The sequence below is a fragment of the Ceratotherium simum genome, chromosome 17 (genome assembly GCF_057802395.1).
Source record: "Ceratotherium simum simum isolate JZ-2026a chromosome 17, ASM5780239v1, whole genome shotgun sequence".
NCBI lineage: Eukaryota > Metazoa > Chordata > Mammalia > Perissodactyla > Rhinocerotidae > Ceratotherium > Ceratotherium simum.
The window spans coordinates 28,146,230-28,159,367 of record NC_141916.1 but is presented as its reverse complement, the minus strand read 5'-3'; the positions used below and the strand labels follow the sequence as shown (position 1 = coordinate 28,159,367).

General features: G+C 36.0%; 1 protein-coding gene across 1 annotated transcript in view; it reads left to right on the top strand.

Annotated features, from left to right (window-relative positions):
- The window catches only part of REDIC1 (regulator of DNA class I crossover intermediates 1), a 64,369-nt gene that overhangs the window by 18,020 nt on the left and 33,211 nt on the right, over window positions 1-13,138 (top strand). Inside the window, exons 2-3 of the mRNA XM_087442561.1 lie at window positions 43-82; window positions 8,625-8,763. Of these exons, the coding sequence (XP_087298687.1) occupies window positions 43-82; window positions 8,625-8,763 (179 nt within the window). The remainder of the gene's footprint in view (window positions 1-42; window positions 83-8,624; window positions 8,764-13,138) is intronic.

Here is a 13,138-nt window from a genome sequence, read left to right as displayed (position 1 = left end):
TTCTTTAATCATTATATTTTTTTATCTCCTTTCCTTTTTCAGGACCAGGGTTCTGATTAAGCAGGAAAAGAGAAAGCAAAAGGTAAAGAGAATGTATTTATTTGTGTTAGCCTTATGAGAACAGTGATCTTCTGAAGCATTTTTCCAAGGGTAATAAATTCACCTAAGTGAAATTGGAAGACTATCTTAAAGCCTTTAGTCTTCTCAATCCTTGTAGACAGCTTGATTAGCCACCCATTTTGCTAAGGCAGAGACTTAAGGATCATTGTTGATTCTTGTTGTCATTCTAGTTCCAAAATATATTCCAAGTCTGATAACTTCTCACTGCCTGTACTGTTGACACCCTGATTCACATCATCATCATTTATTGCCTAGAGTAGTATAATGGGCTTATAACCTAGCTCCTACATTTTTTTGTATTACATTGATTGTATTACATAGTAAAGTTGAGCATGTACTTACCTTACAACTGAGCAGTATATATCTGAGTGAAACTCTTCCACGTGTGAACTTTGAGATATGTACAAGCTTGTTTGGATCATTGTTGTTAAATAGAAAACAATAAAAGAGAGAGAAGAAGGAGAAAGAGAGAAAGAAGAGGGGAAGGGGAGGGGGAAGGAAAGAGGACCACCCAAATGTCCGTTAGCAGTAGAATGCTTAAGCAAATTGTGGCATACCCAACTAATGGTACAGCAGTGAAAATGTATCAACTACATGTAATTAGTGTAGATGAATCTCAAAAACATAATGTTGAGCAAACAAAGCAACTCACAAAAGAATACAAGTAGTAAGATTCCATTTACAAAAAGTTCCAAACAGAAAAAATATGTTTGAAGGTGGTAAAATTTAAAGAAAAGCAAGGGAGTGGTTATTATTAAAGCAGGATAGTTGTTAACTCAGTGAATTGATGCCTCATTTTAAATTTAACTTGTATGTCTTTGATTACTAATGAGACTATCTTGTCATTCAGGTTTCCTCTTTTGTCAGGTACTTTTACAAGTATTTTTTTCATTTTTTATTTGAGTCGTTTGTCTTTTTCTTATTGTGTCTTTATATATTTAGGAATTCCTTGTCACTTATATGTGTATTCTGTGGCTTTTATTTTTACTTTTTTAATGCTGTCTTTGAAGGAAAGTTCTTAATTTTAATGTAATTGAATTTATCAGTTTTTTTCTGCTTTATCTTTTACTCCTTTGTAATTTGTTTGTCACACAGCAGTTAGTACGATCTTTTAAAAACACAAATCAGAATTTATCATTCCTCTGCTTAAAAGCCTCAATTACTTTTCATTGCTCTTAGAATAATATCTGATTTAACCATATTCTAAAAGGACCAGAAGCATCTGCACCCTGCCTGCTTCTCTGACCTCATTTCTTACTACTTGTCCTGTTCATTTTATTTCAGCCACACTGACCTTCTTTCTGCCACTGTTCTTGTCTTTGTCTGGAATAGTCTCCCTCGAGATATTTGCATGTCTGGCTTGTCAACATTTGGGTCTCAGCTCGTGTCTCCTCTTAGATTGGCTTTCTCTGACCACTACAGCTAAATAGCTCCCTACCCTCCAGTTACTCCCTCTCCTTTACCCTCTTTAATCTATCCCTCTTTTCATAATCTGATATTTTCTTATAAATTTGTTTATTCTGTGCCCCCCATTAAAATATATTCATGAGAAGAAGGATCTTACCACTTTTGTTCATTCTGTATCTCCTGTGCCTAGAATTGCGTCTATAACATAGACACTCAATAATTAATAGACTATGAATGAAGTCTGCTCACAGACTATTTTTAAAAAATAATCTAACTCTCTTTGGATCATTCTTTTGAATATTAATCAGAAAGGGAAAGACACGTGGCTCTTCCCAAAGTGTTGATCTCTAGTCATGTCACTTTCCTATTCTTTGAAAATTTCATGCCTTCCTTTGCCTCCTCAGACCTCTCCTTCCTAACACTATTCTTTATCCCTTCCTACTCATTGAATGACCTTGTGTCATATTTCAGAGGAAATAAAAGCTATCAGATGAGAATTATCTCAAATTTCTACCACCAGTTTTGTAAACCATCTTCCGTCTTCATCCATTTTCTCTTTCCCTCCTGTAGCTATGGAAGTAGTTTCCTCTGGTCAAAGGAAGGACTCTCTGTCTGTGTTCTGGATTCCATTTACTTCTGCTTTCTCAGGGACCTCACTGCATCAATTACTTCTTTCCTTTCTTGTATCTTCAACCACTTCTTGTCAACTGGAAGCTTTCCATTGATATTCAGACATACTCATTTCTCTCCTATTAAACAAGTAAAGCCCTCTCTGGATCCTTTCCCTTTCCTTCTTTGCTCCTTCACTCTTGTCTCCCATTCACTTCTCAGTCCATTTCACTATACAGCTCTTGCTAATGTCAAAATTGAACTTCATAGATCATACAGACAGAAAATCAATAAGGAAGCATTGGCCTTAAATGACACAGTAGAACAGATGGACTTAGATATATACAGAACATTCTATCCAAAAACAGCAGAATGCACATTCTTTTCAAGTGCACATGGAACATTCTCCAGGATAGAGCACATGTTAGGTCACAAAACAAGTCTCAATAAATTTAAGAAGATTAAAATCATATTAAGCATCTTTTCTGACCACAATGGTATGAGACTAGAAATCAACTGCAAGAAGAAAGCTGGACAGAACACAAAAACGTGGTGTCTAAACAACATGCTACTAAACAACCAGTCGGTCATTGGAAAAATCAAAGAGGAAATAAAAAAGTACTTTGAGACAAATGAAAATGGAAACGCAGTTTTAAAATCTATGGGATACAGCAAAAGCAGTTCTAAGAGGAAAGTTTATAGTGATGTAGGTCTACCTCAGGAAATAAGATTAATCTCAAATAAACAATCTAATCTTACACCTACAGGAACTAGAAAAGGACGAACAAACAAAATCCAAAGTTACTGGGGGAAGGAAATAATAAAGATCAGAGTGGAAATGAATAAAATAGAGACTAAAAAAAACAATAGAAAAGATCAGTGAAACTAAGAACTGGTTCTTTGAAAAGATAATTGATAAGCCTTTAGCCAGACTCATCTAGAAAAAAAGAGAGGGGGCCCAAATAAATAAAATCAGAAATCAAAGGGAGAAGTTACAACTGACACCACAGAAATGCAGAGTATCTTAAGAGATTATTATGAAAGTTATGTGCTAACAAATTATGCAATCTAGAAGAAATGGATCAATTCCTGTAAACGTACAGTCTTCCAAGACTGAATCAGGAAGAAATAGAACATCTGAACAGACTGATTATTAATAATAAATTGACTCAGTAATCAAAAAACTCCCAACAGACAAAAGTCCAGGACCAGACAGTTTCACAGGTGAATTCTACCAAACATTTAAAAAATTAATACCTATCCTTCTCAAACTATTTCAGAAAGTTGAAGAGGAAGGAATGCTTCCAAAATCATTCTATGAGGCCAATATTACCCTGATACCAAAACCAGACAAAACACTACAAAAAGAAAATTACAGGCCAATATCCCTGATGAACATACATGCAAAAATCTTCGGCAAAACATTAGCAAACTGAATTCAACAGTACATTAAAAGAATCATACACCATGATCAGGTGGGATTTATCCCAAGCATGGTTCAATATCCACACATCAATCAGTGTGATACACCAAATTAACAAAACAAAGAATAAAAATCATATGATTATCTCAAAAGATGCAGTAAAAGCTTTTGACAAAATTCAACATCCATTTATGATAAAAATTCTCAACAAAGTGGGTATAGAGGGAACATAGCTCAACATAATAAAGGCTATATATGACAAACCCATAGCTAACATCATATCATACTCAATGGTGAAAAGCTGAAAACATTTCTTCTAAGATCAGGAACAAGACAAGAATGCCAACTCTAACTGCTTTTATTCAACATAGTATTGGAAGTCCTAGCCACAGCAATTAGCAAGACAAAGAAATAAAAGGCATCCTAATTGGAAAGGAAGAAGTGAAACTGTCACTGTTTGTAGATGACATGATACTATATATAGAAAACCCTAAAGACTCCACCAAAAAACTATTAGAATAAATGAATTCAGTGAAGTTTCAGGATATAAAATTAATACACAGAGATCTGTTGTATTTCTATACACTAATAACAATCTATCAGAAAGAGAAATTAAGAAAACCAATTTACAATTACATCAAAAATAATAAAATACTTAAGGATAAATTTGACCAAGGAGGTGAAAGATCTGTATTCTGAAAACTGTAAGACATTGATGAAAGAAACTGAAGACAATACAGATACATGGAAAGATGTACTGTGCTCATGGGTTGGAAGAATTTATATTGTTAAAATGTCCATACTACCCAAAGCAATCTACAGATTCAGTGCAATCCCTATCAAAATACCATTGGCATTTTTCACAGAACCAGAACAAATAATCCTAAAATTTGTATAGAGCCACAGAAGACCCTAAATAGCCAAGGTAATCTTGAGAAATAAGAACAAAGCTGGAGGTATCGCACTTCCTGATTTCAAACTATATTACAAAGCTGTAGTAATCAAAACAGTATGATACTGGCACAAAAACAAGCACATAGATAGCGTAACAGAATAGAGAGCCCAGAAATAAACCCACACATATATGATCAATTAATCTACGACAAAGGAGGCAAGAATATTCAATGGGGAAAAACAGCCTCTTCAATATGATGTTGGAAAGACTGGACGGCTACAGGCAAAAGAATGAAACTGGACCACTTTCTTACACTATATATAAAAATAAACTCAAAATGGATTAAAGACTTAAATGTAAGACCTGAAACCATAAAACTCCTAGAAGAAAACGTAGGCACTAAACTTTGACATTAGTCTTTATATTTTTTTGGATCTGTCTCCTCAGGCAAGAGTAACAAGACAAAAATAAACAAATGAGACTACATCATACTAAAAAGCTTTTACACAGTGAAGGAAACCATCAACAAAATGAAAAGGCAATGGGAGAAGATATTTACAAATGATATATCTGATAAGGGGTTAATATCTAAAATATATAGAGAGCTCATACAACTCAATATCAAAAAAATAAACAATCCAATTAAAAAATGGGCAGAGGAACTGAATAGACGTTTTTCCAAAGAAGACATGCAGATGACCAACAGACACATGAAAAGATGCTCAACGTCACTAATCCTCGGGGAAATGCAAATGAAAATCATAATGAGATATCACCTTACACCTGTCAGAATGGCTATCCTCAACAGACAACAAATATCAGGTGTTGGTGAGGATGTGGAGAAAAGGGAACCCTTGTGCACTGTTGGTGGGAGTGTATATTGGTGCAGCCACTATGGAGAGAACAGTATGGAGGTTTCTAAAAAAATTTAAAAACTAACATATGGGGCTGGCCTGGTGGTGTAGCAGTTAAGTTCATGGACTCCGCTTTGGTGGCCCGGGGTTCGTGAGTTTGGATCCCAGGCGAGGACCTATGTGCCGCTCATCAGGCCATGCTGTGGCAGTGTCCTGCATACAAAATAGAGGAAGATGGGTAAGAATTTAAGAATTTAGCTCAGGGCCAGTATTCCTCAGCAAAAAAGAGGAAGATTGGCAAAAGATGTTGGGGCCAATCTTCCTCACTAATTTGAAAGGAAATATGCACCCCTATGTTCATTGCAGCATTATTTACAATAGCTGAGATATGGAAGCAACCTGTGTCCATTGATAAATTAATTGTTAAAGAAGAGGTGGTATATATTTACACGATGGAATATTAGCCATAAAAAGAATGAAATCTTGCCATTTGTGGCAACATAGGTGGATCTAGAGGGTATTCTAAGTGAAATGTCAGACAGAGAAAGACAAATACCATACGATTTCACTTATATGTGGACTCTAAAAAACAAAACAAATGAACAAACAAAACAGAAGCAGACTCATAGATATGGAGAACAAGCTGGTCATTGCCGGGGGGAGGGAGGTGGGGGGTTGGGTGAAGTAGGTGAAGGGGATTAAGGAGTACAAACTTCCAGTTATAAAGTAAATAAGTCATGGGGATGTAATATACAACATAGGGAATATAGTCAATAATATTATAATGACTTTATATGATGACAGATTTTTAGTAGAATTATTGTGGTGATTATTTCGTAATGTATATAAACGTCAAATCACTATGTTGTACACCTGAAACTACCTTAATGTATGTCAACTTTAATTAAAAAAAAATTGAACTTCATGTTATTCAATTCCAAAGATATTTTTCCTATACTTTAATATGTCATCATCTGTATTTTGCCATTACCTTCATCTTTTTTTTTTTGGTGATACAAACTTTATTTAACACTTCATAAAGTGGACAATCTTCATTCAGAGAACTGCCCATTCCCTTCATCTTGAAACAAGTTTTTCCCTTGCTTTCTTTGACACATTCTTCAGATTTTATTTGTCTCCCTGGCTGCTCATTTTAAATGTCCATTTTCAAGTTAAAATTTGATTATTTACTGGAAGTTTTCCAGTATTTTCTATTTGTCACTACCAAATGAGACTTGTTAAAAAAAATTGAACCCAGCTTTGTCAGGTAAATCAATTAGTTACATACCTTTGTTCTTTCTAGGAACACAAAGATTAGAGGCTGTCATGATGGATAGATGATGAGAATTCAACCTCTTCAGCAGTATCCCCCTGGAGTAGAGGCTTACCCTCTTCGTAGACAGTGTTTGTGTCAGTGTTTGTACTGTTCTTCCTTATTCCTGGAACCTTATCTTCCCACCCTCTGGCTTACTCTGACTCATCCATCTATCTTAGAAATCATTTTCTGAGAAAACTTCCCTCTCCTCCTGCCCTCCTTCTGCCAACCCTTCCCCCACCAACCCATAGTTTACATACCCTTCCGGAGGATCCTATACCATCTCCTGTCACACTCAGTTGTAATTATTTGTGTCATTGTCTTTCTCATTATGGTCTTATCCATCACAAGGTACAGTGCCTTAAGAAATAATATCTTACTTCCAAGACACCATCAATTATAAGATCCATAGTCATTGTTTTTAAGGGGGAAAAATATTTACATCCTGAAGGTCCTGTCATTTCATTGCTGAACCATAGAGTGATCTTTTTAAAGAAACCTCAATTTGGGGTTGCAAATCACTCAAATGAAATGTGAGCACTTTTTTTCTGTGGTTACTTTGCATAAAAATATGGTATTTACTTTTTTGCTTGATAGCTGGCAAGTCTCTTATAGTTCTTAAGTTTTTTACAATCTTGAAAGTCTATCATAGTTGACAATATTCTGAAATATTAATGTGAAAGAGCCTTAACTTTTTGGATAAGTGGTATTTCCTCTTGCATTAAATTTTTGCCATCTTGAACTTTTCTCACTTTTGATATCTCACCATTTATAGACATGTTTATGGCATTGTATTATGAGTTATTTAATGAAAAAGATGTTTTCACAATTTGTTATAGTGTCTAATACATAGTGGTTGCTCAATAAATAAATGTAAAACAAATAAATGCCTTTCAATAAATAAATGTAAAACAAATAAATGCCTTTGAACTTGGTAAATTAAGGATATAATCTGAGAAAAAGAATGAAAATAAGAATAATCTCAGGGCCGGCCCTGTGGCTTAGCGGTTAAGTGCATGAGCTCCGCTGCTGGCGGCCCGGGTTCGGATCCCGGGCGCGCACCAACGCACCGCTTCTCCGGCCATGCTGAGGCCGCGTCCCACATACAGCAACTAGAAGGATGTGCAGCCATGACATACAACTATCTACTGGGGCTTTGAGGGAAAAAATAAATAAAATTAAAAAAAAAATAATCTAGCTCTAACAATCAGGAATAAAATAAATACTGGATGAAAAATGATAGTTATGTATAAGTCTGGTTTAAGAAAAAATCTAGGAGTCATGGAGGGATAACAAAGAGAGTTAAATTAGCTTTGGCTGCAGATAAGTTCTCACATAGCTTCTTTTTCTTTTCCTCTTCTCATTTCAGTTGACTTTTAATGGCACACAGCTGTGCGGATCTTTAAGCCTTTTTATATCTGTAAGATAGCATACTTTGCAGAAAAACAAGTTTTTAGCCTATCAGGTTTGTTTTATCAGATTTTTAAAAGCTTTTTACGTTCAGATAATTTTTTTTTTTTTATTTTTCCCCCCAAAGCCCCAGTGGATAGTTGTGTGTCGTAGCTGCACATCCTTCTAGTTGCTGTATGTGGGACTTGGCCTCAGGATGAACGGAGAAGTGGTGCCTCGATGCGCACCCGGGATCCGGACCCGGGCCACCAGCATCGCAGCGCGCGCACTTAACCACCAAGCCACAGGACCGGCCTACGTTCAGATAATTTTTAATCCGGTATCTTTTGATACTTGAGAATGGCTTTAGAAAGTTCTGTGTTAAAGGCATTATGCTTAACAAAAGAAAGATTATAAGAGGCTGAAATTTAGAGTCTTTGGGCAACTATAAGTTATGATTCATTTTAATTTATATGTGAACATGTCAAAGGGATGTTACAGAAATATAAAAATATCAAGTCAATTATTTCATAGCATTATTGCTTTCTATTATTTATGATTCTGCCTGAAACCGTATGGTTGCTACAATAACTTTATTTTTAATTATTTTAGGAATATTTTGAAAAGAAAAGGTTAAAATCAAAAATGAAATTACTGGGAGTTTTATCTCCTGTCAAAAATTCCACTGTCAGTTTAGACCTCATTAACCTATATATGGTAAATCAGATATCTTGCCGGAAGAAAACACCTGGTAAGTAAGTCTCTCCAGTAGCATTTTGTTTTGAGTCTGATGTGATCATAACATTTAGTTTTCTAATAAGTTTGTGATTTCAGAACTCAAAGGATGTGGAAAGTAAACTAATTTTAAAACTTGATTGCCCTCTTAAATTAGAAGCTTTGTTAATTTTTGCTTAAAATGTTTTGTTGTTTAATCCATTTATTTTTATTTTAAGGTTGTGTGTTATATAAAATTAATTTTATAACATATGGTTAAACTTATTATAGTGCTGCTGTTTCAGTTACTACTGTGTTTTGTCTAGGCAGATAGTTACCAAAGTTTAGCTAAAGAGCAGAGAATACATATCTTTACTGTCTTATCCTATTTAGAGAATTTGTTTGAAAGAAGGAGCTGAAAAGGTTTTTGCCTCAACGATTAGTTTCCTATCTCATAACTTGAATAATTTCTTAGGCCTTCCTGGGATGTTTAACTGTAGCAGTCTAATACTTCAAAACAAAGTTCATTTTGGCCTGCTCTTTGATTCTTCAAGTAAATAAAAAATATAATCAAAGTTTTTTTTTCTCTCTCAAAGGAACTTGTGCTGGATATTTAATTTTTTTTTTTTTTTTTTTTGGTCTGAGGAAGATTTTGCCCTGAGCTGACATCTGTTGCCAATCTTCCTCTTTTTTGCTTGAGGAAGATTCACCCTGAGCTAACATCTGTGCCAGTCTTCCTCTATTTTGTATGTGGGTTGCTGCCACAGCATGGCTGCCGACAAGTGGTGTAGGTCTGCACCCAGGACCTGAACCTGGGCCACCAAAGTGGAGCACACGGAACTGAACCACTAGGCCACAGAGCAGTCCCCTGATATTTAATTTTTAAAACAAGTGCTAATATGAGAGCTTAAGAACTGAGACTGTTCATAAAGGAGGGATTGAAATTGATCGTGGTATTGTTAGTATCTCTTCTTTTCTCTGCTATTTTTGTTTCTCCCTCTACAGAAGGCAGTTGACACAAGTGAATATAGTCCTACTTTAGTAGAAGTAAATATGTTATTCATGGACTTTAGGAATAAAAATTTTTCTTGTAAATCTGTTTGATATATTTACCTTTTTTTCTTCACTTATGTAATACAGTGTTATCAACTATAGTCACCGAGTTTTACATTAGATTCTCAGACGTTATTCATTACGTAGCTTAAAGTTAGTACCCTTTTCCCAGCCTCTCCCTATTTCCCCTACTCCCCAATCCCCAGATCCTGGTAACCACTTTTCTACTCTCTGTTTCTATGAGTTTGACATTTTTTTTTTTTTTTTTAGATTCCACATGTAAGTGATACCATGCAGTATTTATCTTTCTCTCTCTGGCTTATTTCACTTAGCATAATACCTTCAAGCTCCATCTGTGTTATCACACATGGCAGGATTTCCTTCTTTCTCATGGCTTAAGAATATTCCATTGTGTATATATATATATATATATATATATGTATACCACATCTTCTTTATCCCTTTATCCATCAATGGACACTGAGGTTGTTTCCATATCTTGGCATTGTGAATAATGCTGCTATGAACATGGGAGTGCAGATATCTCTTCGAGATCCTGTTTTCATTTTAGTGGATATATACCCAGAAGTGGGATTGCTGAATCATATGTTAGTTCTATTTTTAATTTTTTGAGAAACCTCCATACTGTTCTCCATAGTGGTTGCACCAATTTACATTCCCACCAACAGTGCACAAGGGTTCCTTTTTCTCCACATCCTTGCAAACACTTATCTCTTCTCTTTTTGATGGTACTCATTCAAACAGATGTGAGGTGATATCTCATTGTGGTTTTGATTTGCATTTCCCTGAGGATTAGTGATGCTGAGCACCTTTTCATTTACCTGTTGCCCAACTGTATGTCTTATTTGGAAAAATGTCTATTCAGAGGGTCCTCTGCCCATTTTTTTATCAGTTGTTGTTTTTTGATATTGAGTTGTGTGAACTCTATATATTTTGAATATTAACCCCTTATCAGATATTATGATTTGCAAATATATTCTCCCATTCTGTAGGTTGCCTTTTTATTTTGTTGGTGTTTTCCTTTGCTATGCAGAAGCTTTTTAGTTTGATATAGGCCCACTTGTTTATTTTTGCTTTCGTTGCCTTTACTTTTGGTGTCAAATCCAAAAAATCATCACCAACACCAAAGTCAAGGAGTTTATTCCTTATGTTTTCTTCTAGGAGTTTTATAGTTTCAGGTCTCGTATTTAAGTCTTTAATCCATTTTGAGTTAACTTTTGTGTATGGTGTAAGATAGGGTTCCAGTTTAATTCTTTTGCATATGGCTGTCCACTGATGTATTTAACTTTATATATTTCCTTTCTCCCTCAGTTTCTTTTCATTCATACATTGGACATATGTTTGTTGAGTACCTACCATAAGTATTGTACTGGATGCTGGAAGTAGAACAGAAAGTGACAGGGACAGGACACGATACCCAAAAATATGGCACCTTAGCATATTGAGTGTTTTAAGCTGAAGGAATTTGAGAAGCAGCATGTGCAGGAAGGATTCTCATGTGAGGGGTGCCCTCTCTATACCCACAGAAAGGGAGCATCTTTATCTCCAAGATAGAGGGACACTAAGAGGAATCTAAAAGAACAGACCTTGCTGTTTCCCTCAGTTTACTACACTTAGCTAATACCCTTTGTTGTCCTATCACATTTTCCCAGGACTTTCCACTCTTCATCAAACTTAGCATGAAAATGCTCAGATTTAACCACTTCTTTGGGTCTTCATTTCTTTACAAAGTTTTCCACATAAAACTTACATTAAATAAATTTGTATGCTTTTCTCTTATTAATTTGTCTTTTGTTACAGGGCCCCAGCTGATAATTTAGAAGGGTAGAGGAGAAAGATATTTTTCCTCCTCTACAAAAGCAAGACTTTATTAGTCAGGACTCATGACTGCAAATGATAGAAGTTTTAAAAATGTCTATTTACTTAATGTTATGGACTGAATGTTTGTGTCCCCCCAAAATTCAAATGTTGAAAACCTAACCCCCAATGTGATAGTATTAGGAGGTGGGGCCTTTAGGAGGTGATTGGGTCATGAAAGTGGAGCCCTGATGAATGGAATTAGTACTCTTGTAAAAGAGACCCCAAAGAGTTCTCTTGCCCCTACCACCATGTGAGGACACAGTGGGAAGACAGCTGTCTGTGAACCAGGAAGCGGGCCCTCACCAGACACCAAATCTGCCAGTGCCTTGATCTTGGACTGCCCAGCCTCCAAGCTGAGAAATAAATTTCTGTTGTTTATAACTCACCCAGTCTATGGTAGTCTGTTATAGCAACCTGAATGGACTAAGACACTTAACTAAAAGGAAGGGTATTGGTGCAGCTGGGCCTCAGAGACTGCTTGAATCAGGGACTTGAACACTATCAAGATTCTTTTTTACTTCAGATATTAGCTTTATTCTCTCAGACTGTCTTAATCAATGAAGTTTAAAATGTGACCTTAAAAAACTAACGTGGCGGGGCCGGCCGCGTGGCTTGACCGTTGGGTGCGCGCGCTCCGCTACTGGTGGCCCGGGGTTTGGATCCCGGGCGCGCACCGATGAACCGCTTCTCCAGCCATGCTGAGGCCGTGTCCCACATACAGCAGCTAGGAGGATGTGCAACTATGACATACAGCTATCTACTGGGGCTCTGGGGAAAAAAAAAAAGGAGGAGGATTGGCAATGGATGTTAGCTCAGAGCTGGTCTTCCTCAGCAAAAAAAAAAGAAAAAAAAAGTGGCTTATCGCTGCCATTTTGCCACCAGGGAAATACTGAGAGTTGTTTCTCTGGTTCTGAATTTTTAAATTCCACTGGAAGGGTGTTGTCTTGCTCTACTGGTGTCAGATCCTAGCGCTGGAACAATAGTATTGGATGCAATACTATTATTGATTCAGCCTGGGTCAGATGGCTACCTCTAAACCAATTATTTTTTCCAGGGAAGCAGAGTTTTATAAGAAGATGGAAACTTTGCGCTACAACTATATAGTGTGTGTGTGTGTGAAAAGTATTTCCCAGAAAAGGAGAGTAATTAAAAGTACTAAACAGTCAAAATAGTTATATCTTCTATAAGGAGAGACAAGCCTTCTGCTTCTATGAAGTTTAAAAATCTAGTGAGGGAGATAGAGTTAATCAAGTATGATAAACTATGGTAAGTGCTATAATAGAGAACATATGTAGTGCTATGGAAATATATAAGAGCACCTGATATAATCTGGGGGTCAGGGAAGTTTTGGAGGAAGAAAAAAATAGAAAAGAAGTACTAGAGCCCCTTTTGTGAGGAGAATGTAAGATGATGAAGGAAAAGATTTGAATTATCTGTGATAGTTGTTAGAACTGTAATGTCGTCTTCTAGCATAAATA